The sequence below is a fragment of the Chiloscyllium plagiosum genome, chromosome 30 (genome assembly GCF_004010195.1).
Source record: "Chiloscyllium plagiosum isolate BGI_BamShark_2017 chromosome 30, ASM401019v2, whole genome shotgun sequence".
NCBI classification, from domain to species: Eukaryota; Metazoa; Chordata; class Chondrichthyes; order Orectolobiformes; family Hemiscylliidae; genus Chiloscyllium; species Chiloscyllium plagiosum.
Genome location: NC_057739.1, coordinates 1,449,442 through 1,476,922, shown reverse-complemented (window position 1 = coordinate 1,476,922; position 27,481 = coordinate 1,449,442). Strand labels below are relative to the sequence as shown.

Genomic DNA, 27,481 nt, shown 5'->3' with positions numbered 1-27,481 from the left:
GGTCAGGGGTCAGGTAGCCTGACTAGGCTTTGGGGTCATGATGATAAGATATCATGTGACTCAACGGTTTGATGGGGTCAGAGGGTCCTGTGTTGGGGTGATGATTCAAAGAATCTGGATTCTAATCTGATGTTTGTGTATGTATGTGATAGAGAGAAAGTTAATAGAAGCATTGATGCTCTATCCTCACTAATAAAGGCCTGAGCTATACTGTGAGGAGAATCCAACAGAAAGCAATAAACACCTCTTCATTAGACTTGGTTTGAATTTTTACATTGAATTCTGGTGGTATTGAGGTATTAAAGAAGCTCAGATTTGAGAACCTCGATTAATAAGCATCTTCATCTAACAATCTCGAGTTATTACCCAGCTCATGTTGCCAGCTGTTCATTATTCTCAACAACGAAGTTAACAAGGAATGAAAGGGAGCATACCAATGTGATCCGTGGAAAGGAATTTTCCAACATCTGTGTCTGTTCTGATGGGTCTATGTTTTCCTTTTGTCTCTCCTGGGGTCTGTTGGGATCTTCTGCCTATTGAGGTCAGGGGAATTGGAGGCAGTAATGACCTCTCTGATCGAGCAACATATCTCTTCTTGCTTATGGATTTGGCAGGTCAGTGAATTTGACTGGGTGCCATGAAGGTTGCTTGATAAATCTGACACACCATGACTGCATTAATTAGAGAGTGAGCACTAGGTTTGACTTGGATACCAGACCCTCCACCATTCACACAGAAACACCAGCAATGACCATTTGCTCTATCCATAATCTTATTGCTCAGTTTTCTCTGATTGAACGCTAATTTCTTTATTTTTTTCAGAAAGGGTTAATTCCTACTGCATACCTGGAGGTTTGGGCTAGAAACAGAGGAAACAAGGTAAGAAGGATTTACTTCCGATACTGACTGTGGTTGTACGAACGTCATCTCTCCAAAGAAATGGCTACAATTATTTTGTTGGTGATTCACTAGGGTCCTGTGCTGCTGAGGTTTCTATTAGTCAAACTGAATGTGAATCAGGACTATGGAGAGGGCCAAGAGTTTGAACAGGACTGGGGAAAGTGTCAAGAGAGGAAGCCGCACTGGGGTAAGGTCTGAGAGTCCAAAGCCTTCTTAATGTATAAAAAGTATTTGGATGTGCACTTGTGAAGCCAAGGTTATGGGCATAAAGGTGGAAAATGGGATTTGAAGAGTTAGGTGGTTGGTTTTTCCCATCATGGTCATGAAAGGCCGAAGAACCTATTGCTGTGATGTCAATCACAATGAAGTGAGTGGGAATGTGAAACAGGACTAGAAGTGAGAATAGAACTGGGGAAGGTGTGGAGAGCAGGAACAGGAATTGGATTGGGGTGAGTGCCAAGTAAGTCTGGGATCAAGAACAGGACTGTGCAGAGGACCGTGATGGGGAACAGGACAGAGGAGATTGCCAAGAGAGGGAACAGAATTGGATAGTGTGTGAGATGGAGAATAGGATGAGGGGTGAGATTCTGTGTGAGTGAACAGTACTGGGAAGTGACCCATGAGGGTTAACAGGGAGAGCGGGAAGGTGGGGAACTGAACTGAGCAGGGTTTTGTGAGGATGAACAAAACTGGGGGATGTTCAGAGAGGAAACTGGACAAGGGAGAGTACTGAGAAAGGGAACAGAACAGGGGCAAATGCTGAAAACTGCGAGAAGGCTGTGAAGAGTCCCAGGAAGAGGAAGGGAGAACATGACTGGGGTGCGTGCTGAGAGGAGAACAGGACTAGCGAGACGGCCAAGCAGGGGAACATGCCTAGGGGTTGGAAAGAGAGGGAGAACAGAATTGGGGCAATTGCCGAGATGGGGAACTGGGCGTGGGAAGAGAGCTGAGAAGGAGAAAATGATGGGGGGTAATGGCTGAGAGATGGAAATAGAACTCGACGTTCAGAGAGGGGGAACAGGCCTGGAGTGTGAGGAGGAGGGAAGACAGGATTGGGGAGAGGTCTGGTCAGGATAACAATATTGGGCAGTGTGTTGAGAGGTGGAACAAGATGGGGGAGTGAGCAGAAAGGAAGAACAAGTCTGGGCAGAGTAGGAGTGAGGAAAGGAGTGGAGAACATGACAGGCGGGGTTGTGAGAAGGGGAAACAGGATTGGTCGGAGTCATGAGAAGGGAATCAGGACCGGGAAGAGGGCCGAGAGAGGAGGCAGGACTGGGGAGAGGGCGGAGAGAGGGAGCAGATTCGGGGAGAGGGCCGAGAGACGAAGCAGGACCGGGGAGAGGTGAGCAGGGTCGGGGAGAGGGCCGAGAGAGGGAGCAGGACTCGGGAGAGGGAGCAGGACTGGGGGAGAGATCCGAGAGACGGAGCAGGACTGGGGAGAGGGAGCAGAACCGCGGAGAGGGCTGAGAGACGGAGCAGGACTGGGGAGAGGGCCGAGAGACGGAGCAGGACTGGGGAGAGGGCCGAGAGAGGGAGCAGGACCGGGGAGAGGGCCGAGAGAGGGAGCAGGACTGGGGAGAGGGAGCAGAACCGCGGAGAGGGCCGAGAGACGGAGCAGGACTGGGGAGAGGGAGCAGAACCGGGGAGAAGGCCAAGAGACGGATCAAGACTGGGGAGAGGACTGAGATGAGGCAGGACTGGGGAGAGGGCCGAGAGAGGGAGTAGGACCAGGGAGAGGGCCGAGATAGGGAGCAGGACTGGGAAGAGAGAGCAGGACTGGGGAGAGGGAGCAGGGTCGGGGAGAGGGCCGAGAGAGGGAGCAGGACCGGGGAGAGGGCCGAGAGAGGGAGCAGGGTCGGGGAGAGGGCCGAGATAGGGAGCAGGACCGGGAGAGAGGGCCGAGAGAGGGAGCAGAATCGGGGAAAGGGCGCAAGACCGAGGAGGTCTGGAGAAGTGGAACAGGTCTGCGGACAGTGCTAGGATTCAAAATAGGATTGGTTTAGGAAAGAGAGGGTGAGCAGAATTCGGGCAATTGCTGAAATGGCGAATAGGAATGAGAGCGAACTGAGAAGGAGCAGTGGATAGGATAAATGCCAAGTGGGGCAAACAGACCTCGTGAAAAAGGCTAGAGGAAGATCTGGTGTGGGGCTGTGAGCAGGTCGGAGAAACAAGACTGAGTAGATTGCCATGTAGGTGATCAGAAATGGGAAACAGGTGTAACAGGGAACAGGACTGGGGTGGTTGTGGGATGGGGATAGGTTTAGAGAGAATAATGAGAAGGGGGAACGGATTAGGAGTTGTGGGGAGGTGGCAGTGGGGGAGGGTAGGAAGAAGGAAAAAGACTGGTCAGTGAGTGGGAAGAGGAAACAGTACTGGGGAGAATGCCCAGTGAGGGAGCTGTCCTTGGGGACTGGACGGGAGGGACGAACAGGGCTGAAGAGTGAGCAAGATGGGGCAGGTCTAGGAGTAGTACAGGAAATGGGAAAGAAAACTGGGAGTTGTGTGGGAAAGGGGATCATGATTGCAGAGTGTACTAAGAAGGGGAACAGGACTGGGGGAGTGACGCAATGGGGTACATTAGGCAAAAAGGGTGATCAGGAATGGGAGATTGCCAAGAAGGGGCACAGGACAGAGTGCCAAGACTGAGAGGGGGCTGGAAGGTGTCACTGCTCTGGGGAGAATGCTGAGAAGGGCACTGGACCAGTGAGAGTACACAAAGAGGAACAGGACTGAGAAGCGTGTACACAGGGAGGCTGGACTGGAGAGTGTCCTGAGATGGGGCACCAGGACAGGAGTGTGCCAAAGGGGTGAACAGGACTGGGGTGAGTGCTGTGATGGGGAACAGGACTGGGGTGAGTGATGGGAAACAGGACTGGGTGGAATGCTGTGATGGGGAACAGGGCTGGGGTGAGTGCTGTGATGGGGAACAGGGCTGGGCGGAATGCTGTGATAGGGAACAGGACTGGGTGGAGTGCTGTGATGGGGAACAGGGCTGGGGTGAGTGCTGTGATGGGGAACAGGACTGGGCAGAATGCTGTGATGGGGAACAGGACTGGGCAGAATGCTGTGATGGCGAACAGGACTGGGTGGAGTGCTGTGATGGGGAACAGGGCTGGGGTGAGTGCTGTGATGGGGAACAGGACTGGGTGGAGTGCTGTGATGGGGAACAGGACTGGGTGAGTGCTGTGATGGGGAACAGGGCTGGGGTGAGTGCTGTGATGGGGAACAGAACTGGGTGGAGTGCTGTGATGGGGAACAGAACTGGGTGGGAGTGCTGTGATGGGAACAAGACTGAGGGGAGTGCTGTGATGGGGAACAGGAGAACTGCGAGAGTGCGCGTTGGGAGGCAGAACTGGGAAATGTGTTGAGATGGGGTATCAGAAGGAGGGTGTGCTAAGGGAGTGAACAAGACTGAGGGGAGTGTGTGAAGGGGAACAGGACTGAGGGGAGTGCTGTGATGGGGAACAGGACTGAGCGGAGTGCTGTGATGGGGAATAAGACTGGGGTGACTGCTCTGAAGGGGAACAGGACTGGGGTGAGTGCTCTGAAGGGGAACAGGACTGAGGGGAGTGCTGTGAAGGGGAACAGGACTGAGGGGAGTGCTGTGAACTGGAACAGGACTGAGGGGAGTGCTGTGAAGGTGAACAAGACTGGGGTGAGTGCTCTGAAGGGGATCAGGACTGAGGGGAGTGCTGTGAAGGGGAACAGGACTGAGGGGAGTGCTGTGAAGGTGAACAAGACTGAGGGGAGTGCTGTGATGGGCATTAGGACTGAGGGGAGTGCTGTGATGGGCATTAGGACTGAGGGGAGTGCTGTGAACGGGAACAGGAGTTTGGAGAAAGTGCACAAGAGAATAAGACTGGGGAGTGTGCTACGAGGGGGTAGACTGGGTAGAATGCTCCTTCATCAGGTAGCTATGGAGCAGGACCATAAGACACAGAATTTATAGCAAAAGATTACAGCGTCATGCAACTGAAATTATATATTGAACAAACCTAGATCGTTGTTAAGTCTTCCATCTTTTAGAATGGGTTGCAGGTTTCGGTTCACTAAATGTAAAGCCCAGAACTATGTTTAAGTCGCATTCTTGAGATAAGAAGGTTTTATAAAAGAAGGTGACATCTTAGCTCAGATAATGCATGAAAGATGTGAGATCAGAGTCTTCTGCATTCCAGTCTTGAGTCAGACTGGTTCTATTTCCAAAGAGGAATTCATAAAATATTACATGGATTGACTGCCTGTAGATTGTGCGCTTTTTGAACAAAATTGAATGTATCTGGAAATGCTAAGTCACCTTATAGACTAATGTGTGTTTGTGTGCATGAGAAAGAGAGAGAGAAAGTGAGTGAGTGTCTGCATGTGGGAGTGTGTGTGTGCGTGTGCGCACGCGCGCGCGTTTGTGTTTTTACATGCGGATGAATGGACACCGCGCAACACTCGCGAGACAGGGATTTTTCCTCCCAGTCAGGAAACACTTCAGCAGTCAGGGACATTTGGCCTCGGATCTCTGGGTGACTATCCTCTAAGGCAGACTTCGGGATATGCAACAACATAGAGCATCCAAGCAGAGGCTGATAGCTAAGTTCGATACCCATGAGGATGGCCTCAACCTTGGGTTCATGTCACAGCACAGGTGATCCCACTACACTATTTTCTCTCTCTCTCTCTCTCTCTCTCTCTCTCACGCACACAGCATACACACAATAACACATACGTACAACTTTTACCTACTCATGCAGACTCGCTCTCATATACATGCATACATTCCCCACACACTCACCCATGCATGTACCCTCTCACAGACTTATATTCCATCACACTCTCACACACAAACAAAAACACTCAGTCACACTCACATGCAGACACTTTTGCTCACTCTCTCTTTCATGTACACATATCCATAGATATGTCCATGGGGTGACTTTCACAGAATTATATTTACAGATACATGCCAGAAGACTGGAGGAATTTACAGAATTATATTTGCAGATACATGCCAGAAGACTGGAGGATAGCAAATGTTGTTCCCTTGTTCAAGGGGGGGAAAGTGGAGATAACCCTGGTAATTATAGACCAGTGAGCCTTATTTCGGTTATGGGTAAAGTGTTGGAAAGGGTTACAAGAGATAGGATTTATAAAAATCTAGAAAGGAATAAGTTGATTAGGGATACTCAACATGGTTTTGTGATGGCTAGGTCATGCATCACAAACCTTATTTAGTTCTTTGAGATGGTGACCAAACAGGTGGATGAGGGTAAAAGGGTCGATGTGATGTATATGGATTTCAGTAAGGCTATTGCACAAAATACAGAGGTATGGGATTGAGGATGATTTAGTGGTTTGGATCAGAAATTGGCTAGCTGAAAGAAGACAGAGGGTGGTGATTGATGGGAAATGTTCATCCTGGAGTTCAGTTACTAGTGGGGTACCGCAAGGATCTGTTTTGGGGCCACTGCTGTTTGTCATTTCTATAAATGACCTGGATGAGGGCATTGAAGGATGGGTTAGTAAATTTGCAGATACACTAAGGTCCGTAGAGTTGTGGATAGTGCTGAAGGATGTTGCGGGTTACAAAGGGGCATAGATAAGCTGCAGAGCTGGGCTGAGAAGTGGCAAATGGAGTTTAATGTGGAAAAGTGTGAGGTGATTCACTTTGGAAGGAGTAACAGGAATGCAGAGTACTGGGTTAATGGTAAGATTCTTGGTAGTGTAGATGAGCAGAGTGACCTTGGTGTCCAGGTGCATAGATCCCTGAAAGTTGCCACCCAAGTTGATAGTACTGTTAAGAAGACATGCAATGTGTTAGCTTTTATTGGTAGAGGGAGTGAGTTTCAGAGCCATGAGATTATGTTGCAGCTGTACAAAACTCTGATGCGGCCGCACTTGGAGTATTGCGTACAGTTCTGGTCACCACATTGTAGGAAGGATGTGGAAGCTTTGGAAAGGGTTCAGAGGAGATTTACTAGGATGTTGCCTGGTATAGAGGGAAGGTTTTATGAGGAAAGGCTGAGGGACTTGAGGCTGTTTCTGTTAGAGAGGAGAAGGTTGAGAGGTGACTTAATTGAGACATATAAGATAATCAGAGGGTTAGATAGGTTGGACAGTGAGAGCCTTTTTTCTAAGATGGAAATGGCTAGCACGAGGGGACAGAGCTTTAAATTGAGGAGTGATAGATAAAGGACAGATGTCAGAGGTAGTTTCTTTACTCAGAGAGTAGTAAAGGCATGGAACATCCTCCCTGCAACAGTCGTAGACTCACCAAGTTTAAGGACATTTACATGGTCATTGGATAAACATATGGATGAGAATAGAATAGTGTAGGTTAGATGGGCTTCAGATTGATTTCACAGGGCAGCGCAACATCGAGGGCCAAAGGGCCTGTGCTGCGCTGTAATGTTCTATGTTCTATTCTATTTCGCTCAAAAAATGTACAATATGCAGGCAGTAAATCCATGTGATATTTTATAAATTCCACTTTGGAAATAGAACCAGTCTGACTCGAGATTGGGACACAGACAGACTCTAACCTCACAGCTTTAATGCATTGTCTGAGCTGAGACGTCACCTTTTCTTTATAAAACTTGAAGTTATCTCAAGAATGTGACTTTAAAGAAATTCTGGGATTTACATATTAATGAACCAAAACCTGCAACCCATTCGAGAAGATGAAAGACCAACAGCAATCTGGGTTTGTTCAATATATCGCATCAGTTGCATGATACTGTAATCTTTTGCTATAAATTCTGTGTCTTATTGTCCTACTCTACAACCACCTAACGAAGGAGCAGCGCCTCGAAAGCTGGCTGCTTCCAAATAAACTTTTTGGTCCACAAACCAGTGATGTGTGGTTTTGAACTTTGCCCTACAGATATTGTCAGAGTTGCTGAGTTTCTCCAGCAATTTCAGTTTTCATTTCAAATCTCCCGCATCCACAATTCCCCCTGTTTCAGTGGGGCACACGACTGAGAGTGTGCAGATAGAGGGAAACAGGATTGGAAAGAGTCTGTGATATGGAACAGGACTAGGAGAGGGTTCTGTGAGGGGGAACAGGTTTGGGAAGAGGGAGACCAGGAGATGGAGCAGGACTGAGGAAAATGTCAAGTGGGGGGACTGGAGTGGGGTCAGTACCAAGAAAGGGGTTCATGACTGGGGCAGATTTCCGAGAGAGTATCAGGAATGGGTGGAAGTGGGGAGAGGGCATGTAGTGAGGAACAGAATGTGGAGTGTGCAGGAGGCGGGGACAGAATTGAAAAGAGTGCTGAGAAAGGCAACAAGACTAGAGGAGACTTTCAAGTGCTGTACTGAGAGGGTCACATGACTGTGCGGAGGGTGCTATGACTGGAATCAGGACTAGACCGAGCGTCAAGGTGCGGAACAGGATGGCGGGTTCCGTGAGGGGGTTCAGAATGGGCATACAGTGAGAATGGAGAAGGTAGGAAATGGGGAACAGGACTGTGGAGAATGCCAAGGTGGGGAAGGGCACTAGGAGTGGGTCCCATGTGGAGAACATTACTGACGAGTATGCTGAGAGGGGGAGTAGGAACAGGATTGGGGAGTGAGCTGAGAGAAGGAACAGGACTGGGGAGTGAGCTGAGAGAAGGAACAGGACTGGGGAGTGACCTGAGAGTGGGGACAGGACTGGATAAAGCACAGAGAGTGAGGAGTGGAGGGGAGTGGAGTAGAAGATTTGCATGGGCTTGATTAAGTGGTTGTTTCCTCTGGTCTAGGGAATCTTGAACATGGGTGCACAATCTCAGGGGACCAACAATTTCAGACTGAGATGTGGAGAACTTTCTTCACTCAGTTTTAAACTTTGGAATTCTCTACCCTGGAAGATTATTGATGCTCCATCAATGCATATATCTAAAGCTGGAAAAGGGAGATTTATTTACACTGTACCTTGTTTATAAAAAGTTGATGAGATTAGGAGTAGATGGAAAAGTGGACTTGTAGCTGAATGTTAGCTGTGATTTGTTGAATGGTGGAGTCAGCTTGATGGTCCAAGTGGTCCTATTTCTAAATCGGAAATGGAGTGAAGTCAAAGGACGTTTGGGTGGGGGGTGAGTGATTATGCCTCGAAAAGTAGTAATATGAGTATTTTCTAACGTGTCCAGAAGTTTTCGGACTTCAATACTTAAAGATTATTTTTGTTGCAGCTGAAGCAAGGGTCTGGAAATGTTGGTCAGACCTCTCCCCAAGTCCCAGCCAGCAGACAGATGGGAACTGAAGGAGAAATTCATTCAGAGACTCTCTCAACTGCAGCAGGATCTTGGAAGGTAACACTTTAATAAACACCATCTATTCTGCAGGGGAATTCTGGCTATTCGCCAGCGTGTTCAAGATGATAAAAGGTCCTGACCTCTGACCTTGAGGTACAGCAGTGACTGCTATCATGCATAGATCACCGGAGTGTCATTTCTAAGTCCCCAGTTCTTCACTGAGTGGGGAGGAGAGCACTGGTAGACTCACCATGTAGCTGAATGACATCAGATGGCAGCCCATGGTTCTCATTACTATCCCATGTCACTTAGAATGCTTGTGGCAAAAGGAAGAAGTGAACAATGAGGGCATGCATCTCTAAGAGTGTATCTCCAGCCCTTCGTGTCCTTCCAAACTAACGTACAAACATGCAAAATAGGAGCAGAAGTGGGCTAGTTGGCTCCTCAACTACTCGGAGGAGAAAGTGAGGTCTGCAGATGCTGGAGATCAAAGTTGAAACTTTATTGCTGGAACAGCACAGCAGGTCAGGCAGCATCCAGGGAACAGGAGATTCGACGTTTCGGGCACAGGCCCTTCCTCAACTACTCCACAACTCAATAAGATCATGGCTGAGCTGTTGTGTTTCAAACTCCACATTCCCATGGACCTCAATCACTTTGGATTCCCTTGTCCAACAAGAATCCATCTGCCTCCAACATAAAAATACTCAATGACCCTGCTTTGCCACCTTCTGAGGTGGAGAGTTTCAAAGTGTCGGAACCTACTGAGGTGATTCCCCACTGCTCTACCCTAAAAGGGTAAGCCCAAATTGTTAAAAGGGTGTCCTCAGTTTTGGATTCACCCACAACAGGATCTTTTCACATCCACCTTGTCAAGAATATTTAGGATATTACATATATTTCAATATACCATCCCTTTTTTTTTAAAACAGTGGAAATAAGCCCAACCTGCGCAGACTATCTGCATAAGATAAGACAAACCACTCATTGCCTGGTATCTGTATACTCAACTCTGAACTGCTTCCAATGAATTCACATCCTATTTTTAAATACTGAAACCAAAAGTGCACTCAGTATTTAAGATGGTTTCATCAATGTCCTGTATAATTGAATCGTAACATCCTTATTCTCATATTTAGTTCCTCTAGTAATATAGAATTGCATCACATTAACCATCTTGATTACACGCTGAACCTGCATGCTAACTCCTGTGACTTATGCATGGAACATGGCGATCCCTGTGAAACTTGGAATTCCACGGTGGCTCTCAGTTTAAGTAAAAATCTACTTTTTCATTCTTCCTGCCAAAGTGAGCAACCACTTCTTCACACATTTTACTCCTCCTACCAGATTTTTGTCCAATCACTCAGCTAATCTACATCCATCAGTATCTTCACAATGTACTTCTGAAGTTGACATTGTGAATTTAGCTACCATGCTTTCACTCCCACATCCAATCCATTGATTTAAAGTTGCAATAAGTTGAGGCCCTAGCACAGATCCATGGGTGTCTTCAGTTGTCACTTTACAACAGGCAAGGATATATTGATGCACACTCTTTCTTCTGCCAGCCAGCCAATCTATCCTTGCTCATACATTAGCCCCTTTACCATGACCTTTAATTTTTCATAATGACACTTGAAGTGGTACCCTAAAATGACTCTAGAAACCCAAGTTCAGCACCTATTCAGTCTGCCCTTTAATAACCATGACTTGCCTATTACAGAAGCGTGCTAACTCTTGAGTTTTTTGAAGTATCCAGCTATGACCTGATTAATTCTAACATCTTGCCTATGAAAGCAGTCAAGCTAACTTGCCTACAGTTTCCTGTTTTCTGCTTCCTTCCATTCTTGAATAGAGTCATTACAATATGAAACAGACCATTCAGTCTATGCCAACCATGTTCCCGAACTAAACTTATCCCACTTACATATGTTTGGCCCATATCCCTCCAAACCTTTCCTATTTGTGGATTATCCAAATGTCTTTTAAATATTGTGGCCCCACCTGCATCCATTAGTTCCTCTGGCAGTTCATTGCACACTTGAACCACTCTCTGTGTAAAAAAGTTGCCCTTCATATCCTTTTAAACATTTTCTCCTCTCACCTTAAATGTATGCCCCCCCCCCTAGTTTTGAACTCCCCCACCATAAGGAAAAAACACTTGCTATTCACCTTATCTATCCCCCTCATGATTTTATAAACCTCTATAAGGTCACCTGCTCAACCTCTAATGCTTCAGTGAAACAAATCCGTGCCTATTCAGCCTATGTTTATAACTCAAGTTCTCCATTCCCGGTAAAATCCTGGTAATTGTTTTCTGAACCCACTCCAGTTTAATAATATCCTTCCTAAAGCAAAACAATCAAAACTGCACCCAAAAGCGGCCTCACAAATGAACTGTACAATAGAGGGGTTATGTTTACTTTCTTGAATCTAGGGTATTTTAGAAACCCTTCTATCTCATTAAACACCATGTCTCACAAACTTGATTACGTTTTTTTGAAGAAGTAAAGAAGAGGACTGATTAGGGCAGAATGGTGGATGTGATCTATATGGACTTCAGTAAGGTGTTCAACAAGGTTCCCCACGGGAGACTGGTTAGCAAGGTTAGATCTCAAGGAATACAGGCAAAGCTGGCCATTTGGATATAATACTGGCTTAAAGGTAGAAGACAGACGGGGCTGGTGGAGGGTTGCTTTTCAGACTGTAGGCCTGTGACCAGCGGTGTGCCACAAGGATCGGTGCTGGGTTTGATATAAATCATTTGCATGTGAGCATAAGAGATATAGTTAGTAAGTTTGCAGATGATATCAAAATTGGAGGTGCACAGCAAAGAAGGTTACCTCAGATTACAATGGGATCTTGATCAGTTGGGCCAATGGGCTAAGGAGTGACAATGGAGTGTAATTTAGATAAATGTGAGGTTTTGCATTTTGGAAAGGTAAATCAGAGCAGGACTTATACACTTAATAGCAAAGTTCTGGGGAGTGTTGCTGAGCAAAGAGACCTTGGAGTGCAGGTTCATAGTTCCTTGAAAGTGGAGTACCAGGTAGATAGGATAGTGAAGAAAGCGTTTGGTATGCTTTCCTTTATTGGTCAGAGCATTGAGTAGAGGAGTTGGGAGGTCATGTTGCAGCTGTACAAAACATTCGTTATATTGAAATATTGTGCGCAATTCTAGTCTCCTTCCTATTGGAAGGATGTTGTGAAACTTGAAAGGGTTCAGAAAAGGTTTACACGACTGTTGCCAGTGTTGGAGGATTCGAGCTACAGGGAGAGGCTGAACATAACCCCTCTATTTTCCCTGGAGCATTGGAGGCTGAGGGGTGACATTATAGAGGTTTATAAAATCCTGGGGGGTGTGGATACGGTATATAGACAAGGTCTTTTCCTGGGGGTCAGGGAGTCCAGAACTAGAGGGCATAGGTTTACGATGTGAGGGGAAAATTTTTTAAGGGACCTAAGGAGCAATATTTTCAAGCAGAGGGTGGTACATGTATGGAATGAGCTGCCAGAGGAAGTTCTGGAGGCTGGTACAGTTACAACATTTAAAAGACATAGGACATAGAACATTAAAGCGCAGTACTGTCCCTTCAGCCCTCGATGTTGCACCAACCTGTGGAACCAATCTGAAGCCCTTGTAACCTACACTATACCAATATCATCCATATGTTTATCCAATGACCACTTAAATATCCTTAAAGTTGGCGAGTCTACTGTTGTTGCAGATTGGGTGTTCCACGCCCCTACTACTCTCTGAGTAAATAAACTACCTCTGACATCTGTCCTATATCTATCACCCCTCAATTTAAATATACAAAATTGTGTTATAAAGCATTTGAATGGGTATATGAATAGGAAGGATTTTGAGGGATGTGGGCCAAGTGCTGGCTAGTGGGACTAGATTAGGTTAGGATATCTGGTTGGCTAGTGAGACTAGTTGGACCAATGGCTCTGTTTCCATGCTGTTCATCTCTATGACTCCATAACACTCCACTATCCAAAGATATGTCCATCTGGACCAGGAGTCTAAGCAACTCACAGCTCCATCCATTTGCTCAATATCCTTCCTTAGTGATTGTAATTTCATTAAGTTCCTCTGTCCCTCCCACCCCTGATCTGCAGCTGTTCCTGGAATGTTTTTGAATTCTCTTAGGTGAAGACAAAAGCAAAATATTTGATATTTTGGTATTTCCTGCCTGGGGGTTGTCTTGCCCCCACACCCTCACTGCAGTTTGACCTCTGGTCATAATCTTTTGGACAAACATGGTGTTTAAATGTGCTTTATTCTGCCAAAGACTAATGACAGTATTGGATAGAGAGTGACTGATGTAATCAGAGAGTGATGTGTAAGAACCAACGATGCCCTTGTGTTACCAGCTATCTCCCATACTCAGAAGTAACAGGGCCTGTATGTTTTGAAAATGTGATATCAAACTTCCCTGCTGCTGTCATTTGCACTTGGTTCCTGGTTTTGCGCCAATTCAAATGCAAATACAGTATTGCCCCCTGCCCCCCTCCCCCTCCCATACCCCTTTCCAAGACCTACCACAGAAGCCTAAAATTGTGGCTAGTAGTGAATCCATTCATTTAAATGGGAAATGTACCTCCCTGGTAGACCCCTGATTCTGGAATGTGTTTGGGTAACTGAAACCCTGTATCCAGGTAATCCCTCTTGAGGAGGGTGGGGGTTGTATTCTTCATTACCAAAGGACAGCAATGTAAACCCCCAAATTTGAGATATCCCAACTTAAGGTGTTGGAACAAAGCTCTGTCAAACACATTTGGTTATGAAAAGTCTGTAGTATCAACTTTCCAGAAAAAAATGAAGTAAAATTGAATTATTTCCTAATTTTGGTGCCTTCTAACACCATTATTCTTATCAAATCAGGACTCCTTGCTTGCTGATTCCGTGATAATAAAGGTTCACTATGAATACACTCTGGCTACAAGGGTGAAGACTGGAATATCCTACAGTGAATTTGTGAACATCTTCAAATCCAAACTGGGCCGGCAGTCAGGACAGATACAATTAAGGTGCAAATGTGAAGATTACAACATGTTTACTGTTATAATTCTAACACTCTCTTTGGCCGTCACTATGAGAAAGAGCTCGTGTGTTAGTAATTTCACTAGAGTAGTAATCTAGAAGTCCAAGCTAATGCTCTGGGAACTGTTAAGAAGATCCACTGGGAAAGTGCACTGATTCTCAAGCCTCACATGTGGTCACAGTAAAACTTAATGACTTAATCAAAGTTACCCAAGTTATCTGTCTGATGGAATCATTTTAACTGAAGACACTGATCAACCTTGTACTCAACAAGAATTATTGTTTATTACAAACAAGTAAATTCTATCACAAGCAAATAACTATTCTAAATAGCTATTAGCTATCGACAATGGGTCTACTAGTTCAAACTCTAAACACCTTCTTTAAAAGTCCTACGTTCATACAGGCAGACATAGATAAACAAAATAACATTGGTTTTATGAATCAAGGGGAAAAAAAGTCTGGGAAACAAAATGGTACCAGCCCACAGAGTTCATTGAGATATCCCTTTTGGCTTGCTATGTCTCTTTGTTCTTCAGTCTCTTTTCTCCAAGTTCTTTTACAAGGAGCCACTGGCCGATTGGAACATGAACCACAGATTCTCTTAGTAATTAAATGCAGCAGTTTACAAAAACTGATGGTAGAAATTAACTGGCTTCCTGTGGATGTCAGGTATTTTTACTGCAGAGACAGAGAGAGAGAGAATTTTCTCTTCTAGAAGTCCAGTGGCTTTTCCCTCTATATTTTATATCCACAAGTTATTCAGCTCTTCAGGAACCAGAGTTGCTGCAGGCTGATGGCTTTTGGCATTTGTAACTGCTCGCACGTGCACAAATCAACTATCAAATTGCTACTCTTGGCCTACTAAATCCTGGCAGACCACCCCCTCCCACCCTGTGCCATGCCATCTATAAACATCTTTCCCCACTGCTTGAACAAAGCAGCAGTGTAAGCATTTCGCACAATGAATTTCAGTGATTTGTTTATAAAAGTGCAGGTATTCTTGCCACAATCCTTAGCTTAAAACTGTTGTTTTTCCATTTAATTTATAATCAAAGACGCAGATAATAAAATGATACAGCCTTAAAGGTCACTAATTCAAGTCTCACACTGGCAGCTCATGGTATTTAACTTCCATTAATAAATCTGAAATTGAGCAGAACCAGAACTAGAGAGAAGAATTCTGGAAGAAGTCAACTCACTGACCACAACTGACAAAAGGTTCGCAGATGTCATAACTTGGTGAAATTATAGATGCCTATTTAGTGAGCAACACGACTGAGTTGGGAGTGGACAACTTGGGGGAAAACTGCAGTTACAAGTTGCCTGAAGGCTACTCTCGGAAAACAGAGAGACTCTCGTGGAGACAGGCTGGTAGGCAGATGAGAAAGGTAATTGTAGTGGGTGATTCAATCGTTTGAGACGTGGATATTTTAGTTTGTACAGAAATCATGAGTCCCATTTGGTCTGTTGCTTCCTGGGTGCCAGGATTTGGGACATAACGGAATGGCGGGATAATCTTAGAATTCTTCAGTATAGATGGAGGCCGTTCAACCACCACGTCTGTACCAGTTACCAAAAGAGCAACTTAAGTGGTCCCATTCTCCAACCCTAAATCTGTAGCCCTCTAAATTTATCACTCAAAATATATCCAGCTCACGTTTGAAACCTCCTATGGAATCTCCTTTGAAGTCTGTCCAGGGCTTTAACAAAGCTTCATTAAATAAGGTGCCCAGTGCGAACACGGTACTCTGAAGATGGCATGACGAATGACTTACAGAGGTGGAGCATCATTTCCTTTCTTTTATAATCCATGTATCTATTTATAAATCCTAGAATCCTTAATAACTGTTTTGACTTGTCTGGCCACCTTCAGAGAATCATGCACTTGAATCCAAGGTCTCCTTCCTCCTGTGCTCTCTCAAAATTGTACCATTAAGCTTTTATTGTCTCCTTGTTTCTTCTACCAAAATGTTTTGCCTCACATTTCTCTGCATTGAAATTCATGTGCCAGGTGCCAGCCCATTTTGGCCAACTTGTCATTGTCCCTCTGAAGTCCCTCAGCATCAGCCTCACAATTCGTTATTCACCATGGCGTTGCATCAACTGCAAGTTTAGAGATTTTGCCCTCAACACCCATCTCCAACTTTTTTATATAAATCAGAAAAAGCAAGGGTTTCAACATTGATTCCTGGGAATACCAGTGTCAGCTCCCCTACAGACTGAGAATTTCCCATCTATATCAACCCTCAGTAACCTACTTCAAATCCATCGTGTAAGCTTCTCGAAACTGATGAAGGGCTTTTGCCCGAAACATCGATTTTCCTGCCTGACCTGACCTGACCTGATGCTGCCTGACCTGCTGTGCTTTTCCAGCACCACTCTAATCTTTAGACTCTGATTTCCAGCACCTGCAGTCCTCACTTTTGCCTTCTCGAAAGGGAGGGTGAGTAACCAATGCTTGTGGTTGATGTGGGAACCAACAACATAGGAAAGGGACAGCTTGGAGGACCTAGAGTTGTAATCTCAGAAGCACTACCTGTGCCACTGCATTCATCATTTAAAGGGTTGTACAGCACAGAAGCAGACCCCTTCAGACCAAATGGACCATGCTGACCTGGTTTCCTAAACTGAACCAGTCCCATTTGCCTGTGTTTGGCCCATATCCTTCTAAACCTTTCCTATCCATGTACCTGTTTCAAATGTTTCAAATTGCCTCCACTAATTCTGCTTTCAGCTTATATATGCGCACCACTGTCTGTGTGAAAAGATTACCCCTCAGGTTCCGTATAAGTCTTTCCCCTCTCATCCTTAAACCTGTGTAATTGGTTTTGGATTTCCCTATTCTAGTTAAGAGACCTTGGCTATTCATCTTCTCTATGCCCGTCATGAGTTTATAAATCTCTATAAAGTCACCCCTCAGCCTCCTACATTCTAGGGAAAAACAATCCCAGTCTATCCAGCCTCTTCTTATAACTTGAATCTTCCAGTCTTGGTCACATCCTTGTAAGTCTTTATTGCAATCTTTCCAGTTTAATAACATCCTTCCTATGGCAGGGTGACCAGAATTGTGCACAATACTTTAAATGTGTCTTACCAGTGTTTTATACAGCTCTAACATGATATCCCAGCGACTGTACTCAATGCTCTGACCGATAAAGGCAAACATGTTCTGTTCACCTGTGATGCCACTTTTAAGGAACTATATACCTGCATCTCTGTTCGAAAACCCTCCCCAGGGCCTTATCATTAACTATGTAATTCAAAAATGAAATTATAAAGTTCAGAGGCAGTATATTCCTGTTAATGTGAAAGGCAGATTTGGTAGGTGTAGGGAAAGCTGGATGAATACAGAAATTGAGGCTCTGTTCAAGAGAAAGAAAGAGGTTATAAACAGCTGTGTTTTAATGAGTCTCTCAAGGAGTATAAGAGCAGGAAGAGTATATTTGAGGGAAATCAGGAGGGCAAAAAGGGGAAATGTGACAGCTTCAGTAGGTAGGATGAAGGGAATACATTAAGGGCAAAAGAGTAACTCGGGAGAGAATAGGGCTCCTCGAAGAACAACAAGGCCATCTATGTGTGGAACTGCAGGAGATGGCTAAGATAATAAATGAGTATTTCATGTCAGTGTTTATTATTGGAGAAGGACATGTAAGCTAGACAACTTGGAGAAATAAACAGTGATATCTTGAAAAATGTCCAATTTACAGAGGAGGTGGTGCTGGATGTCTTAAAACATGTAAAGATGGATAAATTCCTGACTTGATCAGGTGTATTCAATCGGAATTAGAATATTATTTATTTTCACGTGTATTCAATACAGGAGTAGAGTGAAAAGTTTACAGTGTTGCCCCAATGGTGCCATCTTAGGTACAAAGTACAGACCTTAGATACAAAATACAGGGAAATACAGAAATAAACAGAAAAAGAAAAAAGATACATTACTTAACAGTTGTCCATAGCATAAGTTAGAAAAATGGGAATAAAGTTAAAAAGATGAGCAGTACAGTACTTCAATAGATCAGGGCAAGCTGCATCCACAGTGTCTGCCCGTGCCCTCAATTCGCAGACTGCAGTCTAACAACTGGTCCACATCACTCAGGCCTCCAGCCCTCTGGACATGCCCACATCACTCAGACCCCCACAGCCCTCTGGCCATGCCCATATCATTCAGGGATCCAGCCCTCTGGCCGTGCCCACATCATTCAGGCCTCCAGCCCTCTGGCCATGCACACATCAGAGTTGAAAAATGTGGTGCTGGAAAAACTCAGCAGGCCAGCCAGATTAGATTACAGATTACCTTACAGTGTGGAAACAGGCCCTTCGGCCCAACAAGTCCACACTGACCCGCCGAAGCACAACCCATCCATACCCCTACATTTACCCCTTACCTAAGACTACGGGCAATTTAGTATGGCCAATTCACCTGACCTACACATCTTTGGACTGTGGGAGGAAACCGGAGCACCCGGAGGAAAGCCACGCAGACACGGGGAGAACGTGTAAACTCCACACAGTCAGTCGCCTGAGGCGGGAATTGAACCTGGGTCTCTGGCGCTGTGAGGCAGCAGTGCTAACCACTGGGCCACCATGCCGCCCACTGAGGCAGCAGCCGAGGAACAGGAGAATCGACGTTCGGGCATAAGCCCTTCTTCAGGAATGAGGCTGGTGTACCAAGCAGGCTGAGATAAAAGGTAGGGGGGAGGGAATTTGGGGAGGGGCGCTGGAAATACGATAGGTGGAAGGAGGTAAGGGTGATAGGCAGGAGAGGGGGTGGGGGCAAAAAGGTTGGGAAGAAGATTGCAGGTCAAGAGGGTGGTGCTGAATCGGGGATTGGGACTGAGATAAGGTGCACTCCCCACCTTATCTCAGTCCCAACCCCTGGATTCAGCACCGCCCTTTTGATCTGCAATCTTCTTCCTGACCTCTCCGCCCCCACCCCATATCCGGCCTATCACCCTCACCCCCACCTCCTTCCACCTATCGTATTCCCAGCGCCACTCCCCCCCACCTTTTATCTCAGCCCGCTTGGCACACCAGCCTCATTCCTGAAGAAGGGCTTATGCCCGAAATGTCGATTCTCCTGCTCCTCAGATGCTGCCTGGCCTGCTGTGTTTTTCCAGCACCACATTTTTCAACTCTGTTTCTCCAGCATCTGCAGTCCTCACTTTCTCCATGCCCACACACCCTCTGGCCATGCCCACATCACTCAGGCCCACACAGCCCTCTGGCCATGCCCACATCACTCAGGCCCACACAGTCTCTGACCATGCCTTCATCACTCAGGCCCACACAGCCCTCTGGCCATGCCCACATCACTCAGGCTCACACAGCCCTCTGGCCATGCCCACATCACACAGGCCCACACAGTCCTCTGGCCATGCCCACGTCACTCAGGCCCACACAGCCCTCTGGCCATGCCCACATCACTCAGGCCCACACACCCCTCTGGCCATGCCCACGTCACTCAGGCTCACACAGCCCTCTGGATGTGCCCACGTCACTCAGGCTCACACAGCCCTCTGGCCGTGCCCACATTACTCAGGCTCACACAGCCCTCTGGCTGTGCCCACATCACTCAGGCTCACACAGCCCTCTGGCCATGCCCACATCACACAGGCTCACACAGCCCTCTGGCCGTGCCCACATCACACAGGCTCACACAGCCCGCTGGCCGTGCCCACATCACTTAGGCCTCCAGCCCTCTGGCTGAGCCCACATCACTCAGGCCTCCAGCCCTCAGGCCATGCCCACATCACTCATCACTCAGGCCTCCAGCCCTCTGGCCGCGTCCACGTCACTCAGGCCTCCAGCCCTCTGGCCGTGCCCACGTCACTCAGGCCTACACAGCCCTCTGGCCATGCCCACGTCACTCAGGCCTCCAACCTTCTGGCCGTGCCCACGTCACTCAGGCCTTCAGCCCTCTTGCCGTGCCCACATCACTCATGCCTACACAGCCCTCTGGCCGTGTCCACATCACTCAGGCCTACACAGCCCTCTGGCCATGCCCACGTCACTCAGGCCTCCAACCTTCTGGCCGTGCCCACGTCACTCAGGCCTTCAGCCCTCTTGCCGTGCCCACATCACTCATGCCTACACAGCCCTCTGGCCGTGCCCACATCACTCAGGCCTACACAGCCCTCTGGCCGTGCCCACAGCCCTCTGGCCGTGCCCACATCACTCAGGCCTACACAGCCCTCTGGCCGTGCCCATGTCACTCAGGCCTCCAGCCCTCTGGCCGTGCCCACGTCACTCAGGCCTCCAGCCCTCTGGCTGTGCCCACATCACTCAGGCCTTCAGCCCTCTGGCTGTGCCCACATCACTCAGGCCTTCAGCCCTCTGGCCGTGCCCACGTCACTCAGGCCTTCAGCCCTCTGGCAGTGCCCACGTCACTCAGGCCTTCAGCCCTCTGGCCGTGCCCACGTCACTCAGGCCTTCAGCCCTCTGGCCGTGCCCACATCACTCAGGCCCACACAGCCCTCTGGCCGTGCCCACGTCATTCAGGCCCACACAGCCCTCTGGCCGTGCCCACGTCACACAGGCCCACACAGCCCTCTGGCCGTGCCCATGTCACTCAGGCCTCCAGCCTTCTGGCCGTGCCCACGTCACTCAGGCCTTCAGCCCTCTGGCCGTGCCCACATCACTCAGGCCTACACAGCCCTCTGGCCGTGCCCACATCACTCAGGCCCACACAGTCTCTGGCCGTGCCCACATCCGTCAGCCCCCACACAGCCCTCTGGCCATGCCCACATCACTCAGGCCTCACACAGCCCTCTGGCCGTGCCCACATCACTCAGGCCCCACACAGTCCACTGGCTGTCCCTGCATTGTTCAGGCCAATAGCCTGCTGGTCACGCCCACCCCATGTGAACCTCCAGCGCACTGGCTGCCCTTGGCCTGCTCTAGCCTTCAGCTGGCTGGTCGTCCCTACCCCGCAAGTTTTTCCTAAGGAAAGAGCTCCAAGAGGGGAGAAAGGGGTAAAAAGAGAAGAAAATGGGAAATAAACAGATGTAACTGAGGAGCTCCACTTGGAGCATCCTACTTTGCCACCATCTTGACCAGATGTTTTTAATTATGCTGCCTGAAGCCATGCCTTTCCTTCATTACTTTGCAGGATTTAAACATCTCTCCCAGGAAAAACACACCATCTCTATCTCTATCTCTAGCACAGCTGCCTCACAGCGCCAGAGACCAGGGTTCAATTCCCGACTCAGGCGACTGACTGTGTGGAGTTTGCACGTTCTCCCCGTGTCTGCGTGGGTTTCCTCCGGGTGCTCCGGTTTCCTCCCACAGTCCAAAGATGTCAGGTCAGGTTAATTGGCCATGCTAAATTGCCTGTAGTGCTAGGTTAAAGGGGTAAATGTGGGGGTATGGGTGGGTTACGCTTCGGCGGGTCGGTGTGGACTTGTCGGGCCGAAGGGCCTGTTTCCACACTGTAAGTAATCTAATCTATCAGTCTGGGGGAGAAATCCAGGAGGACAAACATTTCTCTTGGTTTGAGTTTGCTATGTGTGAATCCTCTCCTTCTCACTGCCTGTCAGTGAAGGTTGTGTGTGCTTCCCACTGCAGCTTGTGATCTACAAAGATGGCGGCCGCCCACGTGTTTCATGGGTGATTGACCCAATAAATATGGTGACGGTTAACCACCTTTCACTGGCTGAGGCCTGCAGCCATTTTCCCATTTGCTGCAAATGGTGTTTCAAATTTGTTTTTTCCAACATTTGCGAAGTGTTTATAAAACAATCTCAGTCCATACAAGCTCAATTTCCCACCTACCTTCTCCTTTCTTTACCAATTCCTGCACCTTCCACACATGCACAGGCTTCAGTCACAGCGATACCATGTATCGCAGAACTCTGTGGGAAGCTAGGGAGAGATTACTGACCCGCTTGCTGAGATATTTGTATCATCAATAGTCACAGATGAGATGCCAGAAGAGTGGAGGGTGTCGTTATTTAAGAAAGGTGGTAATGAAAAACCAGGGATGTATAGACTGGTGAGCCTGTTATCAGTGGTGGGTAAATTATTGGAGGGGATTCTGAGGGACAGGATTTACATGTATTTGGAAATGCGCGATCTGATTAGGAATTGTCAATATGACTTTGTGCATGGGAAATTGTGTGTCACTAATTCAATTGAGTTTTTTTTAAAGAAGTGATGAAGAAGATTGATTAAGGACATTGGACATTGTCTTTTTGGACTTCAGCAAGGCATTTGATAAGCTTCCGAATGGTAGACTGGTTAGCAAGGTTAGATCACATGGAATCCATGAAAAGCTAGCCATTTGTAAACAAATTTGGCTTGAGGCTGGAGGCTTGTAACCAGTGATGTACCCAAGGATCCATTGCTTTTTGACATTTATATAAATGATTTGGTTGTGAATATGGAAGGTATGGTCAGTAAATTTTCAGATGACATCAAAATTGATGGAATAATGAACAGTGAAGATGATTATCTCAGAGTATGATGGGACGTTGATCAGTTGGATCGATGGACCAAGAGTGACAGATGGAGTTTAACTTCAATAAATGTAATGTATCGTATTTCAGTCAGGCAAACCAGGGTAGGCTATTAATGGTAGCATCCTGGGCAATGTTGCTGAACAAAGTGACCTAGGACAGCAGGTTCATAGTTCCTTGAAGTTGGAGTTGCAGGTAGACAGGATAGTGAGGAAGTTGTTTGATATGCTTGCATTTATTGGTCAGTGCTTTAAGTGGAGGAGTTAGGATGTCATGTCGGTCAGTAGGTCTGGCAACCTCTGTGGAGAGGAATCAGAGTTAATATTTCAGATCGAGTGACCCTTCCTCAGAATCAATGGTAGCTAGGAAGATGTTGGTTTATATGGAGAAGATAGGATGAGAGGAGGGGTAAGGAATAAATGATAGGCAGGGATAGAGCCCAAAGAGAGAAATGAGCAGTTGGACTGACAAAGAAATGCATAACGATCTTCTAATCCCCACTAATAGCTATTCACCCTCCTAGCCTTTTGTTATCCACTCCTTTGTCTGTCCAATTGCTCTTTTCTCTCTTTGAGCTGTAAGCGCACCTAATGTTTTCTTAAACTCTCCCACCCACCCTATCTTCTGCATACAAAGCTACATTTTGCTAGCTGCCATCATTTCTGAGGAAGGGCCACTTGATCCAAAATGTTAACTCTGATTTCTCTCCACGGATGTTAACAGACCTGCTGAGCTTATTCGCCATTTCTATTTTTCTCTCTGGTTTACAGCATCCATGGTTCTTTTGGTTTTTATTGGGCAACGTTTTCATGCAGAGGGTGGTGTATGTATGGAACGAGCTGGCAGAAGAAGTGGTGGAGGCGGGTACAATTACAACATTTGCCCTTAATGTATTTGTAGGATCTCTTTGGATTCTCCTTAACCCAATTTGCCAAAGCTATCTCATGTCCCCTTTTTGTCCTCCTGATTTCCCTCTTAATATACTCCCACTGCCCTTATACTCTTCCAAGTTTTCACTTGATCCCAACTGTCTATATATTGACATATGCCTCTTTTGTCTTGACCAGAACCTCAATTTCTCTAGTCATCCAGCATTTCCTATACCCTCACAGAAACTTAGTATCTCTGAATTCTCAAGTCATTTTTGAAGGCCTCCCATTATCCAAACTGTCCCTTTACTTGCAAGTAGCTACTCCATATTAACTTTTGAAAGTTTCTGCCTAATACTGTCATAATTGGCCTTACTCCAATTTAGATCTTTAAGTGTTAGATCAGGTTCCGCACCTGTTTTAACGCTATCAAAATTATGATCACTTTCCCAAAGGTATTGGCATAAATGGATCATTTTATGGTTGGCAAGATGCAATGAATAAGGTGTCACTGGAATCAGTTCTTGGGACACTAAATGTTTACAATTTTATGATTGGATGAAGTGGTAATTTGGGATTGGAAATAAATCCTGACATAGTGAGTGAAACCCAAAATAAGTACATTTCCTTTTTGCTGCTCACTGTCTATAGCTGTCTTCCTATCTCTCCCCAATCAAAGTTAATCCTCCACCCTTGGGCGACTGTGTGGAGTTTGCACATTCCCCCTCTGTCTGCGTGGATTTCCTCTGGTTTCCTCCCACAGTCCAAAGATGTGTCGGTTAGGTGGATTGGCCATGCTAAAATGCCCACAGTATCCAAAAATGTGTAGGTTAGTTGGACAAAGTTAAAAATCACACAACACCAGGTTATTGACCAGCAGGTTTATTTGGAAGCATTAGCTTTCAGAGCACTGCTTCATCAGGTGGTTGTGGAGTTAGTTAGGTTCACTATGGGAAATGGAGGGTTACAGGGGTAGGGTAAGGTGTTTGTGAGTCTGGACTCAGTGTGGATTTGATGGGCCAAATGGCATGCTTGCACACTGTAGGGATTCTATGATTCATAATCGTGCCCTCTAATTCATGAGTTAATTTTTAACCTTTACTTTGTCCCCTCCACTCCCTTTATTAATCCCTCTGTAAACCTAACTCCTGAGTAAAGCTGCCTCTAAACCCTCAAATTCTCTCACAGTTACAAAGAGAAGGAGAAACAGGAATTGGTGGAGATCAGAGGAGATGAAGATCTAGCCAAAGTGTGGAATCAGATTGTTGACGGACGCCTCACTCTGTGGTGCAAGGTAAGAATGTGGAGCTTAGTTAGAAACAGATGCAAGTTTGCAGGCACAGATAAAATTCCAGCTGGGTTTAGCACCATGCAACATTACAATGCTCACCTATTCACCCTAGAATATTTATATACATTTCTGTATACACAGATTCAATGTAGTATATACATGGATTCACACAGTACCCATGTTATCACTGCACAATACACACATTCAAATTATGATGTGTTTACATTCACACTTTGGAAAAGAAATCTTTGTGCCTCAGCATTCCCCAGCTCAGGCTAAAGCTTCAGAGTGCTCTTGAGTTGCATTGTATAGATGTCCCAGGGTTCTCACACGTCAGCACAAATGCTCAAGCTCATACATATATGCTGTGGTGTCTGTGCATATTGCAACATACATGTTTACTCACTCTGGTGTTTTTGCTCTAACCTGGCCTTTTTTCAGCACAAGGACCCTTTGTGTGGGCGTAAAGTGCTCTACCAAACACAGGCCCTCTATGATTATAATGGACATGGTGCAGAAGATGTGGAGTTCAACGAGGGTGATATCGTCGATGTTCTGTCTGAGGGTATGATCTTTCTCCAGGCTGTCTGGATTAGATTCACTTACTGTATCAATGAAATACCAGCATCCCTCTTTTGGTCTCTCTCTGAAACTGTGTTCCTTAATCTGACTCTCTGCCTCTCTCTATATTTTGTGGTAGGACATATTAGGAATGTGAGTAGTGAATTATATGGGATTTTGAACTTCATGAATAGAGGCATTCAGTTCAAAAAAAGGGAAAGTAGGTCAGTGACAGCTAAGACTAGTGATCAGCACACATTGGAAAGGATGTGAAGATCCTTCAAAATGTGCAGGGGAGATTTACCAGAATGCTTTTAGGGATGAGGGATTTCAGTCATAGGATGAAGGGCTTTTACCCTAAACATCGATTTTACTGCTCCTCAGATGCTGCCTGAACTGCTGTGCTTTTCCAGCACCACTCTAATCTGAACTCTGGTTTCCAGCATCTGCAGTTATTGTTTTTACCTATTTCAGTCATAAGTTCAACTGGGAGAAAGTGAAGTCAGTCATCCAGCATGGAAGCAGACCCTTCGGTCTAACCAATCCACATTACTCATGCTCCCAAATTAAACTGGTCCCACCTGCTTGCATTGACTCATATCCCTCCAAACCTTTCCTACTCATGAACTTATCCAAACGTCTTTTAAATGTTGTAATTGTACCTGTATCCACCACTTTCTCTGGCAGTTCATTTCTACACAAGAACCCTCTGTGTAAAAAAAAAAAGTTGCCTCTCAGGTCCTTTTTAAATCTTTCTCCTCTCACCTTACAAACATGCCCACTAGTCTTGAACTCTCCTCACCCGACAGAAAAGCTCCTTGTCATTCACCTTGTCTAAGCCCTTCATGATTTTATAAACCTTTATAAGGTCACCATACAACCTCCTACGCACCAGTGAAAAATGCCCCAGTCTGTTCAGTCTATTTCTGTATCTCAAACTCCATGTTCAGTTTGAAGCAAAGGAGGTCAAGGGGAAATTTGATTAAAGTCTACAGGATGGCAATGAGCTTTTATAAAGTATACTATTGTGGACCAGGCAAGATCCCTCAAAACATTTCAAGAAAGTAGTCCAGACCCTAACTTTGCTAGTTGTTTTAAGCAGGTGTAACATGGATATTAGGAGAGCTGCAGCTGGTCAAACAACTCAGTTTCAAACAAAACAGTATTTATTTACACAATGACCAAATAAAACACAAACAAAAGAGAACAGAATACATATTAACAACCAATCTGAGAACCCGACAGATCATCCAAACTTAATGGTGCTGTTCCAATACCTGCAACAATTCCCTTGGCACAAAAGGTAAAATCAAACACAGGGTCTTATAGGAGAGCAGTCAGAGAGAGGGAGGGTCTGCCTGGACCTGCTCCCATGGGTCCATCAGCTTCACAACTACCTGACTGCTTTCAGTGAATAGCCAGACAGCCAAAAACCAAACCAAACCAGAGAGAAGCTGAGCTGGGAGAACCAGACACTACCCTTTCATTGTACAAGTGTTTTTTTTAAACTTACTGCCTTGGGAAAAAGGCTTTTATCTGTTATTTATAATCAAATTGGTCCTAAAATGGATCCAACTTAGACTTTCGGAGTCTGTCTTTTATCATCCCCCTACCCTATCCCTGTATCCCTGCATTTCCCCTAGCTAATCCACATTCTCTGCACATTCCTGGACACTATGGACAATTTAGCATGGTCAATCCACCTAACCTGCACATATTTGGACTGTGGGAGGAACCGGAGCACCCGGAGGAAACCCACACAGACACTGGGAGAATGTGCAAACTTTACACAAACAGTCACCCGAGGCAGGAGTTGAACCCCAGTTCCTGCTGCTGTGAGGCAGCAGTGCTAATTTCTGAACCATTGTGCCACCCTTGTTGATTAAAGAATGTTGCTAGCAAATGCTGAAAGCTCCTAGATATGTTCTATTACCTCAATTCAGAGGCAGTTTTTAGATAACAGCAGTTTGGATCCATGAAGGGTTCCCAGGTATGTTTGCTCAGCAATCAAAGCAATCCCATCTTTCTCAAATCTGCTGGACACTGCTTTTTAAAAATCACTATTCACCTCTCCCACCGCCCACACCCTGACCCCCCGACCACACCCTGACCGTCCCTCCTCACACCCT

The 27,481-nt window shown here is 46.2% G+C and overlaps 1 protein-coding gene across 1 annotated transcript in view; it reads left to right on the top strand.

Moving 5' to 3' along the window:
- Positions 1–27,481, top strand: part of LOC122564589 (neutrophil cytosol factor 2-like) — a 75,056-nt gene that overhangs the window by 44,124 nt on the left and 3,451 nt on the right. Inside the window, exons 7-11 of the mRNA XM_043719677.1 lie at positions 823–879; positions 9,057–9,176; positions 14,014–14,159; positions 24,689–24,794; positions 25,233–25,356. Coding sequence (XP_043575612.1) covers positions 823–879; positions 9,057–9,176; positions 14,014–14,159; positions 24,689–24,794; positions 25,233–25,356 — 553 coding nt within the window. The remainder of the gene's footprint in view (positions 1–822; positions 880–9,056; positions 9,177–14,013; positions 14,160–24,688; positions 24,795–25,232; positions 25,357–27,481) is intronic.